This window comes from Cyrtonyx montezumae, unplaced genomic scaffold (genome assembly GCF_038088225.1).
Source record: "Cyrtonyx montezumae isolate F1298 unplaced genomic scaffold, pur_monq_1.0 scaffold_3, whole genome shotgun sequence".
Lineage (NCBI taxonomy): Eukaryota > Metazoa > Chordata > Aves > Galliformes > Odontophoridae > Cyrtonyx > Cyrtonyx montezumae.
The window spans coordinates 87,102,789-87,122,551 of NW_027072034.1; the positions used below are offsets into that span (position 1 = coordinate 87,102,789).

Here is a 19,763-nt window from a genome sequence, read left to right on the forward strand (position 1 = left end):
CTTAATTGTTTTATTCAACTTTATCATCTATTAATGATGCAATTAGTAAATGACCAGGAAATTCAGGGAAAAAACTGTGATCTAGGGAACTTAGACCCTTATTAAATTCACTTCTTTTATACAAAATTTCTGTGACCAGACAAGGTCTGGGACATGATCAAAGATCTTTTAGTTGTTCAGTTCTGCTTTATGCTATCCCTGAAGATATTTTACCAACATTCCTTTCTAGATCCCTTGATGACTGTAATCTCAAAAGCAGTTAAATTCTTAAACATATTTGGCAACTTGATCCTTCTTTTCCTTAGCTATAAAATGGCTGTATTCTTCTGTATTTCACAAGGAGTGTTGTGATCTGTAGATACTTGAGATGTATGTTCAGTCTGTGACCTGTGCATTCATATAAAATTAACATATAAAGTAATTATTAAATTAAAATGAAATTAAAAATAAATTAAATAATGACTGCTTATTATTTGATATTTGATGTTCTTCTTCTTTAATGTTTTCAATTGCAGAATCTGCTGTTCAGGTAACACCAGGGTCACCAGTCACTTCGTTATGAGTATCTAATCAAAGCGAACTTTTTACAGATAGTCCATAGCAGTGCTCATCCAAGAAGTTTAATGAATTTTTATTCACGAATAATCATATCTGTATGGATCAGGAAAATCACAAATTATTTATATCTGATAAATTGCCTAAACGTCTTAGATCATCTTACTTAGTTTGATCTGATTTTGACAGCAGTGGTAGGAGTAATTAATAAATGATACAATATGAAGGCAACTAAAACAATTAAACTTTATTTTAACAATAGAGTTCCTTCTCCTATTGTTTGATTTGGTATTGCACACATCATTTTTATTCAAATACCAGAGCTTATAACTGCTGTTTCAGAATTGCTATATATCATATTCAGAACAAGACTGTACTCCCTCTACATATCCTGTAGAGCATTTAGGGAATTGTAAATACTACCAGTGTATGCAATTTTTCTCTTACATACAGATCGTGTACATGTAACCTATTATTATTTTTAATTTACTGTGAATGGTTGGCACTTTCCTGGTGTTTGGTTTTAATATGGGTTATATGACCTTTTCATATTGTTTTTCCTGCTCTGAAAACCTCTGCCATCCCCAGGAAATTTAGGCTGGAGGCAGTCAGAACGAGGTTGCATCTCCCTGTAGGTATCCAGCACCAGCCTGCAAGGCTTAGCACTTTGATCCTGCTTATGCTTGTATATTCAAACTGTGAATCTAGTGACGTGTGTGTATTGTACATGGATCCAGAGATTGCCAATAGTCAGTTATCTCAAGGTGTAAAAAAGTTATCCAAATACACTGGATCTAGAATTACCTGGAATTTTAGTCTCATTTTTTTGCCATTCTCATTAGACTAAGGAGGTTAATCTGATACTCCTAACCCTAACCACAAGTACTAGTCTCTGAACATTACTATTTTGTATTTTACTGCCATTCAGTAAATGTAAGCACTAGGATCCTGCAAAGACTGGCTGGGTATCTTTGTCCTTGGCAGACATCTACAGTTTTTCTTTGGTTGTTGGATCCAGGTCTAGCACTTTCTGCCCTGCCCTGGCAACTGTGAACCTGCTTGTGTGCAGAGCTTCCTCGTAGACTGGAGGGGTGTCTGATGCCGCAAGGGATGGTGTGCCCTGCACAGTGTTGTGAGAGTGTGCCACCGCTAGTATCCTCCTGGCAGCTGGCCCAAATACTGAATGGAGAGCTGAAAGTGAGGAGACAGAAGCCATTTGCCCCATCCTGAAAGCACTGTACAATTAAAGTGAGATAGGTATATTTGCAGTGCACAAGCTTTTCTCTTCCCATGGCCTGAATATTTTCCTGCCCCTCAGTCCTCCCCTAAAGGGAGGAAGGAAGCCCCATCAGCAACATCCCATCCTTCCTCTAATGCTGTCAAGGATCTTGTAGCTGGCCTTAGTCCACCCAAACATGTCTGACCACATTTGCTACATAAGGTGAGCACCTTAATTTATAGCATTTACTGATTCCACATTCCCAGCACCCTGCCTGGGACATCCCACTGCCAGCCCATTGGAGGATTTGATATGCCCCAATCTGGGCATTTTATGTTGCAACCCCCACAGCAGAGTGTGCTGAGGTGCCTAGTATCTGACAAAGCCAACTCACAGGTAATGGTGCTCTGGAGAGTGCTGTCATGATCAAAAGCGATGACAGTGACCTCATAGGGTCGAGGACCTGATTCCTCCCCAGCCTGACGGCAGTGAGTGAAACAGCATCTCATGCAAACAGAAACCAAGCCACACAGAAGCAGCAGTCCACCGATCACAACCACCAGCCTGGAAGAAGAGAGAAAACGTAATATGGACAGGAAGATTTTTTTGGAGGGGGCATATTAAAGTGTCTCCCTGCTTAAAGCATAGCTCATGTCAAAGCTAGACAGTCATTTGGAGCCTTTTTCAATAGAGTTTGACAGACTCCAGATGAGGGAATGCCACATCCCTTTCAGGCACCAGTTCCAGTGTGACATTACCTTGAGGTAAGTGTTTTTTCCTTGTCCAATCAGAGTTTCCCTGGATCCAGTTCGGTCCATGACCTCAGAAGCTTTTGCTATGCACCTCTGAGAAAACTCTGGCTCTATCTTCAATCTAGACCTACCTTAGATAGTGGAAAATGTCAGTTAAGTTTCTTCCTCCCTACCTCTTAGCCTCCTCCAGGATGAATAAACCTAGTTCCTCCTCATGCATCATGTCCTCTAGCCAGTTTGTTGGATCCTGTTGTTGGCTCCAGTTTGTCAGCACCTCTTGTACTGGAGAAGCAAAACTGAGCTAGGTATTGCAGGAGTGTCCTCACGAGTTACAAGTGGAGGGGAAAAATTGTAACTTTTAAAAGGCATATAATGACATGAAGGCTTTATTAATGTTATGCTTACAACTATACATGAAATTAAAAAAATGCCTGTGATGGCAATTCAGTGTTTGCCAAAGACAATACAATGACTGAGGGGTGCTCATGCTACTCATGCTACTGTACCCATGCTACTGTAGAGCATTGCATGGCATAGAGGGAAAGAGGGGAGTAGCATCACACTTGATGAGTTACATGATCACATTTAATCCCACTATTTACTGCTGGAATTGCCCAGTGATGCAGATACTTTAAGTAATCATATGCTGTCTTACCAAATATACCACAGATGGATCCAGTCTGTACCTGAACAGCTGAGGAGAAAAAATAATTAGACATAGAACAACAAATAAATAGGAAGATCTCCCACTGCATTCTCTTCCAGATCCACTCACACTCCTCACTTAACCTCCAGTTTGTGAATGGCACAAATGATGATTACCACAGTAATTTATATAGGAGATGGTTGTCCAACTTCATCAATCTTCCTATTAGAGGTGAGTTCTTCTTCTGTTTGGCTTTATCTCTTAGTTGTTGTTCTGATATTTGTGCTTAACCAAATGTTCACACCTTAGGAATCTATATCATGTTATTTCTAAACTTACTGTATTTAATATGGTTTTTTGTTTGTTTGTTTGTTTACCATTTAGTCCGTTGAATGCTGTTGTTTTACTTTTTTTTTTTTCCTCCTGAATGCTTTTTTGATTTCTTTCTGGCCCTATCCTGTGTGCACATCCCAGTTGCTGTGTTACATGTTCCTTTAGTTTCAGTCAGCAGACCTTACCTGTTCATTTTTTAAATACATTTCTTTACAGAATCCTCCTGGGACACTTCTTCACTTTTCTTTCTCTTCTTTTTTTTTTTTTTTTTTTTTAAATTATAGTTAGAGTAGAGTAGAGTAGGCATCACCAAAGATCATCTAGTCCAACTGTCTGACATCTTCAGGGTTAACCAAAAATTAAAGCATGTTAATGAAGGCAGTGTTCAAATGCCTCTTGAACACTGACTGACTTGGGGCATCAACTACTTCTCTTGAAAGCGTATTACAATATGTGGCCACCTTAACGGAAATTTTTTCTTAACTTCCAGTCTGAAACTTCCATGATGCAGATTTGTACCATTCCTCCATCTCCTTAGTTTGTCATAATTTCTGTTAATCTTACAAATGACATAATCAAGGAAAATATTAATCAAAGACTTATATTAAAAAAAAAATATTCAAGGAAAGGTAACTTCCAAATTCATAATCTCAGTTAAGCAGAATTACACCAGAATGCTCTTTATCGCAATAGTTATCCAAATAGGAAGCAAAGATACTGAGGATCAGTGTGTTAAATAGGTAGCAATCAGCGCATTTCACCTTGAGAGCAATGGACATTTTATCTAAGTTTTCAATAGTCACAGTGTAAATAAGCTTTTCTGAAAAATATCTGCCACCATGTCATAACAGAGATGTCTTTGTCCTTCACTGTTTTCTTAAAAGAGAGCAGTAAGTACAAATACTCACAATTCAGCATTGAGACACCCTTCCTCACTTCTTACTTTGGGGAACTAGAAGGAGAAAAACAAGTAAGATATGCAACCTTTATCTCTGTTACGTAGACTGTAACCAGTCTGAATTTCCTATGAAAAGGATTTACTATTACCTTTAATAATTTTCTTGTTTTTTCTGATGTAGATTTGAACTTACCGTGATACCAACCACACCATTTTCACATCTTAACTTCACATATTCAATAAAATTCAACATTGTTCCCAGTGAAGACCCCTACTTGCCTTCACACTGGTCACAGCTTTCTCTTTCCTCACCAAAAACTATGACAGGCTACAGATATAAATCCTTCTCAGTGCTCAAATATTTGCAGCCCTAGAAACTCCTGCTACATATTACACTCCTACTCTTCTCATTCTTCTGCCTTGATATGCTGATTTCTGTGTTACCATCCCTGTAATTGCAGCAAGTGTTCTCTTCTCCATGCCTACCTTTGCTGTGCCCATCTCCTTCTAGTATCACAGAAATTCCTGTTATCATCAGTTGCTAACACTTGTCCAGTTTTCCCACATAACTCCACAACACAGACCACGTTAAAAACAACTTGAGGTAACTTACCCATAAGAAACATCCTAAAGCAAAGCAGATAATGACTGACTTATGCATACCCATGGAGTGGATCTGTAGCCTTTCACTGTCTCAAGCTACCTGTTATCTTTTTCTCCTTCCTAGCTTCTGTTCATCCTCTCCAGACCACTGATTAGGATAAGAAGCAGACTCCTTCTTGTGTGTTGAATCCCATCTCTTCTTCCCACTCTAGTTCTTTCTGTCTGCCTCCTGAGTATGTCCCTGGTTTCTGCCTTTGAGGTTTTAGGTTCCCTTTTTGCTCTTTGTCACTGACAGCTTCTGTTAGTTTCTGCCTGTCTCTTTGACTATTCTCTTGTTAGTTTCTTTCCCTCTTCTGATGGGAGCTCTAAAACCTTCCAGTCAGATCAGGAGAAAAGTGGTAGCTACAAGATTGTTCTTTAGATGAACTAGCTCAGTAAAGGGCATCAAGAGATCTCTGCAGACCTGATCCTGCCCTTCTAAGAGCAGAAAGAGTCTGAGTTTGTTCATTCCAAATTATTTTTTTCCCCGCCCCTGCCCTGAGGGTGAGTGTGTTGAAGGTCACGTTACTGACCTGTTTAAATGGAGGTCAGATTCTTCTCTCTCCACCAGGACCTTTTCTGCCCCTGCACTCATATTGTCCTACTTCTGTAGGTTCCATCTACTGAAGTTGGCCATATGATCAATGTCTAGAGTATGTTAAAAGTGGGTTGCTCCTGATGAAATAAAAGTGTTTACAAGATAGTAAGTAATTATATACTGAAATATATACTTATGCACATATACAGTGCCTACTGGCTTTTCTTAAAGGTTCTGCCAACAGCTCTCTTACCTGGTTGTCTACTGCTATGACAGTCCTGCAACTACCAGTCTGCATACTTCTCTCTCATGGATCCCAGGCCCGAATGTTCTGCATGGCCAGTCAAATCCCCCCAAATGCTTCACACTGAATCACATGCTGATTCTCCTATCATGGATACTATGAATATATCCTGCAGATAATTAGAATATTCCATTCAACAACCCATTAATTTTCTCTCATTTATAGAACTGCTTTGTATTTCTGTTACATTTCCTGACTACTGAATAACACTTTTTTATAATTGTGTTCACTTTTTCTTTTAAGATAGAAAAAATGCTGTATAATAATGTGTTTGAGAACTGCCTAGAGCTGGTGTATATGTTAAGGGCAGGATAGCATCTACAGAGATATACTGCTCAATGTTGCAATCACATTAAACTAGTGAAACATTAGCCTTGTTCATGCATTTTAGAGTTGCAAAGCAGAACCAATGGATTAATGAATGTTATGTATTCTCACAAGGCAAGCTAAGAACCATTTACCATTCTCTAATTATAAAAGTAGTGATGCAGTGAAAACACACATTCACATGAGTTGGGATTTTTTTCTTTTCTTTTTTTTTCCTCTTTCATTACTTTTGTTCCAAAACTAGCCTGATACTGAAACGTTTCTGTGTTTCAGTAGGTAAATAAGAAACAGAAGCATGAGTAATTGGTTTTGTATTTATGTGGCATATGGATAATATTCCTTTTTTCTCTTTCTCCTTAAATTATTTTGTGTTTTATAGGAATTCTAATAGAAGATATTCTTGCCCATAGAAGAGAAGCTGGAGGCAGATGATCTTTAAGTCTTTTTCAACTCAAACAAGGTAATGCTTCTATGATTCCCTGAGTTTAAAAATGAACAAACAAAAACAAACAAACAAACAAGCAAACAAACAATAAGAAACATTAAATAGCTTTTCTTATATGTACAGCCTTTAAAACTGATGGGATTCAATATAGAAAAGAAATGCAAATTATCTATGTTTTTCAGAGGATTTTTCTCTGAATTCAATAGATTACCACTTTTTTTAAAAATCAAATTCAGAGCTTTAAATGCTAGAAAAATAAAATTTAAAAAATATCAGATAAAATGATTAAGTAATTCTAAAGAAAATGTATCACTGCAGTATGAAGTGATCCCTCCAAAAGCATACCATAACTCATTCTTGTTAGGTTTTATTGATCATTCTGTTTCTATTTGTATGATATCAATGATATTCATTGATGCTTAGCTTTCAGTAATCTATATGCTGCTCTGCTAGCCTGCCACCCAGTGATTACTTATATTTCTTCACTGTTTCTTGATATTTTGCCTCAGCTATCTCTCTATTTTGTCTTTATTTTCTATTGAAGTAAATTTTCTCTTTATATTTTTCCTTACTGCCTTTCAAAAGGTTTTAAAAATGTGGTCAGACTCCTACAGAATTGCTAAAACAAACAAAAATATCCCATCATTGAGTTTTCACTGTTCTTAACCATTGTTTAAAATCTAAGAGTCATGCCATAGTAAGCTATATGATTTCCCTGTATCCTTCCTTGGATACTAGTCAAAGCGTATTTGAATAGAAGGCAGAATATAGTTGTGTCTTCTCTCAGCTGTCATGTTGCAATTATATCAAGGGGTGGACATCAAGGCTGTTCTTTTATTTATTAGGTGATGTGATCTTAAATGGGAGTAAAACTTAAAGCGCTGAAAACATGCCACTGTACTGCCCTCAGTGTTCGTTGAGAAACTACTGCTTACTTTTCTAAGTATTCCATTAAAACCAGCTTGATCAGTCATAACAAATATTTCCCCAGAGGCATTTAAAATTTTAAAATATAGAGCTCGTTTGAGACTTGCAAGGCCTTCCTTATACTTCTGGAGCAGTGGCAAGTTGTTATGAATTTTTTTTTTTTCATATTTTATGATGAATAATGATTATCTGCTGCTTGCAAAGCAAAAATAGATCTTTATTGAATGAACTATGTGCAGAGAAGCAGAACAGTACATTTCATGCTCTTCCCACCAAATACATAAGAATTGTTGTGAGAAGGTATGACAGAAGATTCACAAGCATGATCTTATTGAAGAAAAAGCAAGACACTCCTGGAAGTTAGCTTTTATTGGTCTATTTGCGTCTGCCTAGATGATGGAGTCTAAGTGACTGTGCTCATTTTTTTCACTCTAAGGTTAAGTCTGGGACTCTGTGCTAGTTGGTGCTCTCCTTTTGTCCCAGAGATTCACACACAGGTGGTGAGACCAGCAGTACTTGAGCTGTATGCAGTAGTGCCATATACAATAAATCAGAAGCGAGTTAAGTTCTCCACCATATGTCCATGCATATGAAGTTTGAATGTACATGGAGCAGACTCTCAAGCTGACAGGTGATCCTGCCTTGGATGCAGTGGCAGCCCTAGCATGGTGATATGCTACTTTGCTTCATGAATCATTCATGCTAGAAGGAGGGAATTATCACATCACATGTAACTGTTCCTAGATTGCTGCTGGGCCTGAGCTAGTCTAGGAGGACACTGCCATTCCCTGATATGTAAATTTTCTACCTGACTCCCCATTAATTTGCTTTGTTTCTTCAGCTCACTGACACTTTCACTCACTGTCAGTGCAGACATACTTGGAAAAGCAGTTGAGAAACCTGGATTCATTAATGTCTCAGGAATGGACAGTGGTTCTGACAAGACTATATGCTACCCCATCAGGACAAGCATTATGTGCTCACAAGCAACAAGCAAAGGGGACAAGTATAGTTTTCACTTCATTTTGTCTTCATTCCTCATATCTTAGAAAGTGAGACTGGGGAGCCCTTCTAGCTGAATTTTCTGATCATTAATCACTGCAGAATAAAGCCAGAAAGCAAATGTCCCTGCTATTGAAAAACGTCAAGGAATCGTTTAAACGTAATCTAAAAGTAATGCCAGTTCCTCTTCACCTCTTCTCTTCCTTCTTTTTATTTCCAGATTAAAGGACTTATACTCCAAACTGGGTAATTATGCATTTGTTCCATGAATTGAGAACTGTTATTTTCTATGTATATACATGAGAGTTAAATACTATCATGAGACTGTTTTAGAGGTTTCTGCTGAGTGTAAACAACCTCTGGTATCTCTTTGTCATGTAATCCTTAAAAATAAAAATAATAAAAAAAATCTGACTTCTATATGAATAATTCTCTCAAATTCCAATGACACTGACCATTTAATCCCAGTCAGTAATCTTACATCTACTTCTCCTCTGGGAACATAAAACCTTTGATTTCTCCTGCAGCCTTGCTAGAAAAAACTGAAGAAGTGACATGTGATATGTAGAGCTGTGGTTCATGACACTGGAAAAATCAAGGAAGATTCAAGGAAGATCAAGGAAGTCCAGACTGTCAAAAAGGTAGCAGTGGTGTCTGGGAGAAGTTCTCCACAGGGAAAACTTCAACTTTGGAGAAAATTTTTTACATGGCACTCAGAAGAGTTTGTCACTTATGTATTGAAATATATAGGTAGGTCGGATTCTGGGAGCCCATTGGATTCAAAAATTCAGAGAAATTGGAGGGACAGAGAAAAGGAAAGAGACTAAAAAGAGTGGATGTTTGAAGAAAGTGGAAATACTTTTCAGATACGAGAGAGGTAATTAAGACTGTGGGAGGCAGTTAAATAAAAATGAACATATTCAGGCTAGATATTAAGTGAGGTCTCCTGGAAGTAATTTACCAAAGGGACCTTGTAAAGGTTTTTTGACTTTCTTCATTTAAATCTGACTAACTGAAATCTGACTAACTGCTAAGGAAAAAGCAGGTTACCTCCCAAGAAGAAATGTATGGACAAGTAAGTTTCTATGCTTAAAATTCATAAATAGTGTACTATGTAGCTTCGCAGAGGACAGACGTAAGTAGGAATGTCGCTAATCCCAAATCTGTATTCTGTACTTAACAATTATAAAATGGTGCTTTAGAATTGTTCTATATGAAGTGTATCAGGAAGAAAGATAGATTTTACATTCCAGCCTGAATAACCAGATGAATTTATTAGGCTAAGAGATTAAAGGGCCTTTTCTGAAGGAAATTTTCCTTTACTGACTACTCTACTCCATGATTTTCTCATTTTCATTTTTGAGCGACCCTTGTATTTTATACATGAAAGCTGAAACTGAGCTCCCAGTAGAGTTCTTGTCAACTGTTAGGTTAGAGGGTTACAGAACACAAAAGTAGAAGACAGATGTGCCACAGGTGAGTGTCCTATCTTCTCTTGTTAGTGAATTAAACTGGAGTCTAGTAAAAGAATACAGAAGTCATAAATTGGAATAATTTATTTTCTGTTTCGGGACTCCAGGCACTTATTCAGGTTCATTTCAATTGTCCACTCAGCAAAAGTGGTGTATGCATTTCCATGTATGGGACTGTGTTTTTGTGCTAAAGGTATGTAGTTTTGCTCACATCTAAGCCCAATTTCAGGGTTTTTTGGTTTTCTTTTGCAGGGACCTCAATGATAAGTATTTCTGAAGTTATTTTCTGAAGAAGCAAATTAATTCCTAGTTTGGCAGGCTAGGAATTCAAAAGCTAAAATACACCAGTACTTGGCCATGTGTGAACATTTTAACCATTTTTTGAGCACAAATACTTCCTTGGTGTTATCTTCACATATGTGAAATTGTTTTGCCTGAGGATGAGGTCAGTACAAAGGTCAGAGACACTGAATCAAAGAAGTGTGTTTATGTTTGAGATAATATGTTAAATGATACAACAAGAATAAAACAGAGCAATGCAATGCACCTAACCATTAATTACTACATGAGGATAGCAGTAGTGATTAAGAAAGATAAATCACCAGTTGCCCTAATAATTTACCATCATCCAGGTCTACAGTTGCTGGGAAGCCACATTTGCATTGAGGATTTGGAGAGTTTTTCCTGTAAATTAGGAGTGTGTCCACATATAGGTGAGGTATTCTGCTTCACTACAAGAGGGTTCAACTTTTATATTGTTGAATAAACAAGTTTACATGACAATTAGGCAGAAGCATCTGGTTTCATTCTCCCTTTGGATTCTACCTCAAACATGGCCAGGTCTCAAGGAGGAACCAAGGAATTTTGCGTACTAGTAGGCCTTGTATAATAATCAGCATCATTGTCTACATTAACTGTTGGTCATAAGCTCTTGTGTGAACTAATACAGGCATTAATTACCTTTTTAGCAGCTCAGTGTCTACAAGTCAGTGACCATGAACAAGCCTAGCTTGTTTGAACTTCTTTTGATAGGACTGAAATTGAGTATTAATTTTAAGCTGCAAAATCAGTGTTATAGGGGAAGCAGTCTCTCATGTTGAGTTAAATGTTGGCTACTTTGATTCAGTCAACCTTTCCTGCAGTCAAAGAAGCAACTGTTCTACCTTGTACTTTTCAGCTGTGTCTTAGTAAATGTGATTTTATTTGCCCTCACTTAGCATAAACCAGATGACACTATTTAACTGGTTTACAGTGATAAAAAGACAAAGTAAGGTTTTTTCTGATCACATAAAGAGAAAATGAAGTCCCTAATATTAAGTCCTTATAATGTTCTCACTTATAAATGACTTCCTCCTTGTAACTTCCCTCAGTGTACTCCTGATGCAAAGAAGAAAAATAAACAAATGAGTAAATACAGTTGTAAATTGGGTGCTTTGAGTAAAATGTTGAAATTTTCTGAGGCAGAGTGGTTACTCACAGTCATACACTCAGAATAAGAGTGTCAGAGGCTTTCAGAGAACTGGTCCTACTAAGATTCCTTGATAAATCTGGAGGTGGGACCCAATAAAGAAGACGTGTTTTCAGTAGATACTGGGACAGCTAAGTCATCTTTAGCTTATAAAATTTTGGGACTAAATTTGACTGGAAACACCATAAGAATAACAGGGTAGAAGGATCAGGGATGGTAGTTTCACTTTCTGAGGCCACTGAATTATAGTGGGAAGATAAAATATTGACAGGACAACTATTACATGTGCCTGATGCCGGGACAAATTTATTAGGAAGGGATTTAATAGTTAATTTAGAATTGCAGTCAAGAACATGTGAACAGGAAGAGGTTTCAGTGAATTTATTAACAACATATTATAAGAAGAAAATAGATCCAAAAGTGTGGATGGGAGAAGGAAAATTGAGTGGACTTGAAATTACTCTTAATAATAATTGCTCAGGATGGGAGTGAAGCAGTGAAACAGCAACAATATCCCATACTTTTGGAAGGGAAAATGGGTCTAAAAGCTGTGATACAAACACTGATCAAGGATGGTCTTTTGGAGCCTTGTGTTGCAGCGTAACACTTCGATTGTGCCAACATGGAAGGCAGAGGACACGTACTGGCCAGGGCAGCTAAGAAAATAAGCTAGTCCTCAAGCGCCACCCTGTGGTTTACAATCTCTACAGTCTAAGATTCTACATGAACATAAATGGTTCGGTGCTAAAGATTTGAAAGGTGCTTCCTGGATATGTCCCTTGGATCCAGAAAACCGAGATCATTTTGTATTTGAATGGGAAGACTTAGAAGTAGGACAAAAACAGTAGTATAGGTGGATTGTTTCCCCCAAGGATTCACTTAATTTATTTGGACAAGTGCTGGAACAAATTTTAGAAGCATTCCAGATCCATGAAGGAGTGTTGCATTATGTAGATGACTTGTTAATTTGTGGGGCAGAGAAATCAAAAGTAAAAGACCACAAATAAACTAAATTTCCTATGAGAGCAGGGACTAAGGGTGTTCAAAAAGAAGCTCCAGTATGTGGAGACAGAAGTCAAGTATCTTCAACACTTCATTTCAGAGAATCATAGAATCTTAGAATCTCCAACCTCTAAGAAAAGACCTCTAAGACCATCCATTTCAACTGTCTACCTATCAGTATTTCCCACTAATACATATCCCTCTGTACAACATTTAAATGTTTCTTGAACACCTCCAGAGTTGGTGACTCGATCACCTTCCTGGGCAGCCCTGTTCCAGCACCTGAACACTCCCTTGGAGAAGACTAACATCCTAATATCCAATCTGAATCTCCCTTGGTGCAACTTGAGGCCATTCCCTCTAGTTCTGTTCCTAATAATATAGGAGAAGAGGTTGACCTCCATCTCACCACAACCTCACTTCAGGTAGTTATAGAGAGTGATAAGGTCAAATCTCCTCCAGACTGAATGATCCTATCTCCCTCAGCCACTTCTCATGAGGCTTGTGCTTCAGACCCCTCACCAGCTTTGTTGCCCTTCTCTGAACATGCTCCAGGGCCTCTATGTCTTTCTTGTAGTGAAGAACCTGTAGTTTTTCAGATTCTCCTTATAACTCTTCTTGTAGGTTGGAGTCATGTCAAACCACCAATCCTCAGGGACATCTCCAGTAGACCAGGAACACTGATAAATGATGGAGAGCAGCTTGGCTGTCACCTTTGTCAGCTCCATTAGCACTCCTGGGTGAATCCCATTTGGGCTTCTGGTCTTTTGACACTCCGGTTGAAGTAGTAGGTCTCTAACTGTTTCCTTCTGAATGATGGGTGGGGGGTTTATTCTGCTCCCCACACAAGACTTCCAGTTCAAGGAGTAGAGTATCCCAAGGATAGCTGGTTTGACTTTTAAAGACAGATGTAAAGAAGGCATTGAGAACCTCAGTCTTTTCCTTATCCTCAGTGGTCACATTCCCCACCTCATCCAGTAAAAGATAGAGATTTTCCTTAGCCCTCTTGTTAGTGTTAATATATTTGTAAAAAAGTTTTTAGTTCTCTTTTACTCCACTGTCTAAGTTGAGTTCAAGGCGGCTTTTTCCTTTCTAATATTCTCCCTGCACATCCTAACAACTTCTTTGCACTCTCCATGAGTTGCCCATCCCTACATCCACAGAAGGTGGAGTCTCAAGAAAAGCTCCCTGTTCATCCACGCTGGTTTTCTTCCTCACCAGCTTATCTCGCAGCACAAGGGCCTGCTCCTGCTCCTTCAAGACTTCCTTCTTGAGGAGCATCCAGCTTTCCTGGACCTCTTTACCCTTCAGTACTGAATCCCAAGGTTCTCTCCCTACCAGTGTCCTGAACAGTTCAGTCTGCCCTCTAGAGGTCCAAGGCAGCAGTTTTGCTGCCTCCCCTCCTGGTTTCAGCAAGGATAGTGAACTACCACTTCACGATCACTCTGTCTAAAACAGTTCCCAACCTCCACCAGTACTCTGTGAATGGCAGATCAAGCAAGGAACCTCCCCTGGTAGGCTTTCTAACCAGCTTCATCAGGAATTTCTTTTCCATACACTCTGGAGACCTCTCAGATGCTTCTTCTGTGCTGTGCTGTGTTTCCAGCATATATCAGGGAAGTTGAAGTCCACCATGAGGCTGGCAATCATGCAACATCTTCCAGGTGTTTGTAGAATGCCTCATCTGTCCCTGCATCCTGGTTAGGTGATCTATTACAGACCCCCACCAGGATGTCTGCCTTGTTGGCCCTCCCCCTGATCCTTACCCATAGAGATTCAACCTTATCATTCCCAGCCCCAAGCTCAACAACGTCAAAATCCTCTCTAACTTAGAGAGCCACGCCACCCTTTCTCCTATCTTGCACATTCCTTCTGAGGAGCTAATAGCCATCCATTGTAGCACTCCAGTCGTGAAAGCAATCCCACCACTTTTCTGTAATGGCAACTAAGTCATGGTTTGCCTGATACACAGTGTCTTCCAGCTCCTCCTGTTTGTTGCTTATGTTGCCTGCATTGGTGTAGATGCACTTCAGCTGGGCCCCTTGCCTCACCCCAGCCTCATCATCATTCCTCTTGGCTCGTCTCTAGTGGGCTTGGTTTTATCCCCTTCCCCCTTCATAACTAGTTTCATGCCCTCTCAATATGCCCTTCCAGCTCCTGGGCTAGGATCCACTTCCCTCTTTGAGACAGGTGAGACCCATCTGCAGCCATCAGAATATGAAAGTAGTAGAAATAGGAAGCTTGCCTAGTAATTGGTCAGCTCATACTTCTGAATTATATGCCTTGAATGGAATTATTACAAGGCTGAAAATATAGCTGATATATAGCTGAAATTATTACAAGGACAACAGGAAACTATATATATACTCATGAGGTATGTATAGAGTAGTACATTCGGAAAAAAATTGGAAGAAAGGGGTTTAATGTATAGCAGAGTGAAGGAATTGGTTCATGAAGAATTGATTAGAAAAACCTGTTACCACATGAAGAAATTGCTGTAGTACATATAAGGCAATGTAAAAAAGAGGAGTCATTGAGAAGATGAGGCAATGTGTGATGTGATACTGAGAAATTATATATGTATAGGACTGTTAACAATAGCTAAGCAGATATGCAGTAGCTGTGTAGCATATCAATGAAAAAATAAGATCATGAGGAAACAACCTTTGGGTGGACAAGAAACAGGAGTCAGAGCTTTCCAGGGCATCCAAGTAGATTTTACTGGAGGAGGAAGATTTATGTATATTTTAGGATTAGTAGACCATCTGTCAGAGTGGGTAGAAGCTGTCTCTTCAGTGCTGGCAAAAGCTAGCGTAGTGAAATAAATAAATAAACAAACAATTTTGAAACAAATAATCTCTAGGTATGAGTTTGTGAAGATATTGACTCAGACAAGGAAAGTCATTTTGCTTTGCACATCCTACGGGAGCATATGAAAAAATAGGGATAAAGTGGGAGTTTCATATTGCATGACATCCCCTCTCTTTAGTAAATGTAAAGTGGATGAATCAGACATGGAAAAAGCACCTGTCAAAACTGGCTCTAGAAACCAAATTACCATGGGCAAAGTGTTTGCCTTTAGTTCTTCTCAGGATTCAAACTGCACCTAGAAAAGATAGAGGAGTCTCATCATAGGAAACACTGTTTAGGTTATCATGTTTAGGAAGAAATGGTGAGATGCCCACTCTCAAAACAAAGGATAAGTTTCTTAAGAACTATATACTCAGGTCTTCTTCCTTGTCATCTCTTAAGGTTTGTAGATTGCTGGCTCAAACTCCACCTCTGGAATTTTCATTGCACTCATTCCCAGACAGAGACTGGTTCCTAATATGCACCTGGAAGAAATCAAAACTTCAACCTGAGTGGGAAGGACCCTTTTAGGTATTGTTGATCATCAAAATGGCAACGAGAACTGCAGAAAAGGGGCAGACACACTACACATGATTTAAAGCCTCTACAGATCCCAATGCAGGAGAAAAAGAAGATTCACTGGAAGATAAAGATTAATAACCTTCACACTGGAGAATTAAGAGAATGAACACAAGCTGTGATTGGAAAGAAGGACTGACATATATAGAATCGGAGTGTCCTCAAGAGGTACAATTGGTGTTTTTGGTTGTGTGCTTGTATTTGGAGCATTGATTTGCAAACCTAGATTTCCAGGTTTCTGGTAGAACTGAGAACTAGAACAAGATATTGTAAACCAGTCTGTTGTTTTAAAATTGCCCAAATTATGATACCAAGTGTTGATTAGACTGAACACTTGGAAGGGACTTCTAAAGTTCCAGTTGTAAATTCTGGAGAACTTGATGAACTAAAACTTTACAGTGAAGGAGGCAATATTTATCTTAATTATAACAGGGAAAGTTTGTAGTCAGGAAGATTTGAAATGGTCATGGCAACACCCATATACACAATACACATAAACACAGAAACCAGTCCAACTGATAGTAGGTACAGGGACTTCAGCTTGACTACTGTGTTTTTGCATGGAAACGAAGTATACTCTAAACAAAAATGATCTTGGATAAATTTAAGCAAATAATCTCCTTAACGGGAAAAGCTGGAGAAAAAGTCCAAGTAAGATGCACAGTCTAAAATGGAACTACCTACAAAGAGGCTTCCCAGCTAACAGTCATCTCTATACAGAATTTCATGAGTAGTGCAAGGTGTCTTATGTCAATCAAAGATCAGACTGTTGGCACAACTTTACAGTTACACAGCCTGTGCTTGTAGTCTGTCATTGGTCTAACCAGAATTTTGGTCTATCATTTATGTATAAAAATAGATATTCTCATAACCACAGCTATCTTCACAGCATTCTCTCTCTAAGGACATCCTGCCCTCACAATCTTTAGGACTCAGATCACTTGAGTTGTTTGTGACTAGAAGGGTCATTAGATGGACATGGCCTCATTAATTAAACTGAAAGTGTAGGAATACGCATCAACAACAAAGACTTGAATTTGGCTATTGTGGTTGTGCGTAGGACTGAAATGTATTCAGAACAAGAATGAGTTTGGGATGATACTTACCAGACAGCCAAACTTCATGCTGTATTAGGAGAGAGAATACAAATTGGCTGCCAAGTAATTAATGGATCTGCCTATTGTAGAACCATTCATAGGTTCCTAGGTTTATAGGTACATTAGGTTGGAAAGGACCTACAAGATCATCTAGTCCAATCATCCTCCTATCACTATCCCTACCCACTGAACTACTAAATCAAATCCCTTAGCACCTCATCTAAACGCTTCTTGAACAGCGCTAGGGATGGTGCCTCAACCACCTCCCTAGGCAGGCCATTCCAGTGCCTGACCACTCTTTCAGAGAAAAAATGTTTCCTCAGGTCTAATCTAAATCTTCCCCGGCACAACTTCTGGCCATTCCCTCTTGTCCCTGTCATTCAGGGAGAAGAGGCTCACCCCCTCACCACAACCCCCCTTCAGGAAGTGGTAGAGTGCAATAAGGTCTCCTCTGAGCCTCCTCTTCTCCAGACTAAACAATCCCAGCTCCCTCAGCCGCTCCTCATAAGACTTGTGCTCCAGACCCCTCACCAGTTTTGTTGCCCTTCTCTGAACACGCTCCAGGGCCTCAATGTCCTTCTTGTAGTGAGGGGCCCAAAACTGAACACAGTACTCGAGGTGCGGCCGCACCAGAGCTGAGTACAGGGGGATGATCACCTCCCTGCTCCCGCTGGCTACACTATTTCTAATACAGACCAGGATGCTGTTGGCATTCTTGGCCACCCGGGCACACTGCTGGCTCATGTTAAGCCGAGCATCAACCAACACCCCCAGGTCCTTTTCCTCTATACATTCTTCAAGCCATTCTGCCCCAAAGACTGCCCCATTGAAATTGAAGTTCTAATACTAATAATTGAATACTAATGTTATTAGACCAGAAAATCCCAAGAATTGAGATTTTTGCCAGTGTGTATTGAAATGAATCTCATGATGGTGGAGAAATTGTTAGAACATAAGGACTTAGACAGTTGTTGAAACAATCTAGAGGAAAATGGACAAAAAAATCTGTTCACAGTGCACAGTGTCATAGAACGAATGAAGAAAGATGGAGATCATCAGTGGTGTTCATCCTTTTTGGACAGTTGCCCACTGCAACAGGACTTTTCAACAAGATGCTCCACCCTGTTGTGGTTTTGTACATAATCTGTTTGTTCTTGATAATAATCATGTATTTTATGGTTTGGAGATTTGCAAGGAAAGTAGTCCTGATAGGTTAGAGGTAGCAACTATCAAGTTAGGCTATTAAGATTATTCCTCTTTTCATAGAATCATAGAATCACAGGGGTTGGAAGAGACCTCTAGAGATCGAGTCCAACCCCCCTGCCAAAGCAGGTTCCCTACACCAGGTCGCACAGGTAGGCGTCCAGGCAGGTCTTGAATATCTCCAGAGAAGGAGATTCCACAAGCCCCCTGTGCAGCCTGTGCCAGTGCTCCATCACCCTCACCGTAAAGAAGTTCTTGTGCACATTTGTGTGGAACCTCCTGTGCTGCAGTTTCTGGCCATTTCCCCTTGCCCCGTCTCCACACACTGCTGAAAAGAGTCTGGCCTCGCCACTTTGTCCCCCACACCTCAGATACTTATAAACCTGGATCAGGTCCCTTCTCAGCCTTCTTTTCTCAAGGCTAAACAGGCCCAGTTCACTTAGCCTTTCTTCATAGGGGAGATCCTCCAGGCCTTTCACCATCTTTGTGGCCCTGTGCTGGACTCTTTCCAAGAGATCCCTGTCTTTTTTATACTAGGGAGCCCAGAACTGGACTTTTGTAATTGTTCCATTTATCTGTGGGGAAACAAACAAATAAACAAAAGCAAGCAAACAAACAAGAAAACACCAGAAAAGAATAAAAAGAAAATAAAGGGGGAATTGTGAGACTTAGTGTTTCTGGAGTAGAAAACTTCTAGCACTAAGGCATAGGCTCTTACTAAATGTACAACTTTCTTACAAAACGGAGACAGAGGTTGTTTATCACAAAAAGCTGTAGAGGCAGAAGCTAGTACAGAGCAGAGTGAGTATATTAGGCATTCTGTTTTTCAGAATGTTCTTATGAGGTGGGTAGAAACTGATACAGAGTTAAGGCAGATAGGAAGGGTGTGGAGAGCTTAGTATTCACTGTCCTCCCTTCCCCCTTGAAAAATGGGCACTGCAGGTGGACCTACCATATACTGTTCTCCAGTCTCCTTTGAAAAATGAAAATCAAGAGGTGGGTGATAGACCTTATGTGGAAGCATACCTTAGCAACCGCGTCGAGTAGATTGCGCGTCTGAGATGCTCAGCCAATGAGTGCAAGGAGAAAGGGTCTATAATGGTACGGATTTCACTAACAAGGCGCGCAGTTTCTCCCTTGCCACAAGGGAGCGCGGGTCCGCCATTCCAATAATGAATAAACTGCTTGTACACTAACATCTTTGCCTGATCAAAAATGATTGATTTTTAGTGTTTCTCACAGGGCTCTGCCTGCATGGTAGCAGACTTGCACATATGTTGATGGTTATTTGAATAAAGCAAGAACCTAAGACACCTGTCTGACTCTGGAAGTCTTTAATAGAGGGCAAAATTTGGAAGTTTTTTCTATTGAAGTCAGATCTTCTAGTGTCTGTAGCAATTTCTTGTAAAAACGAGCAACAGTAAATAAAACGACTAGAACCGATTCCTATACTTCAGACTATGAACCTGAAGTCACTTGTCTTTTATTTTCTACATAAATTTAG

At 39.5% G+C, this 19,763-nt stretch overlaps 1 protein-coding gene across 1 annotated transcript; it reads right to left on the reverse strand.

Moving 5' to 3' along the window:
* Positions 1-725: 725 nt before the first annotated feature.
* On the reverse strand, positions 726-5,465 carry TMEM52B (transmembrane protein 52B). Its single transcript, XM_065742269.1, has 5 exons — positions 5,017-5,465; positions 4,414-4,457; positions 3,182-3,220; positions 2,169-2,338; positions 726-1,746 (listed from the first exon to the last, which is right to left on the reverse strand). Exons 1-5 carry the CDS (start codon positions 5,068-5,070, stop codon positions 1,544-1,546), a joined length of 510 nt encoding a protein of 169 aa, XP_065598341.1. The 5' UTR covers positions 5,071-5,465; the 3' UTR covers positions 726-1,543.
* Positions 5,466-19,763: the final 14,298 nt, after the last annotated feature.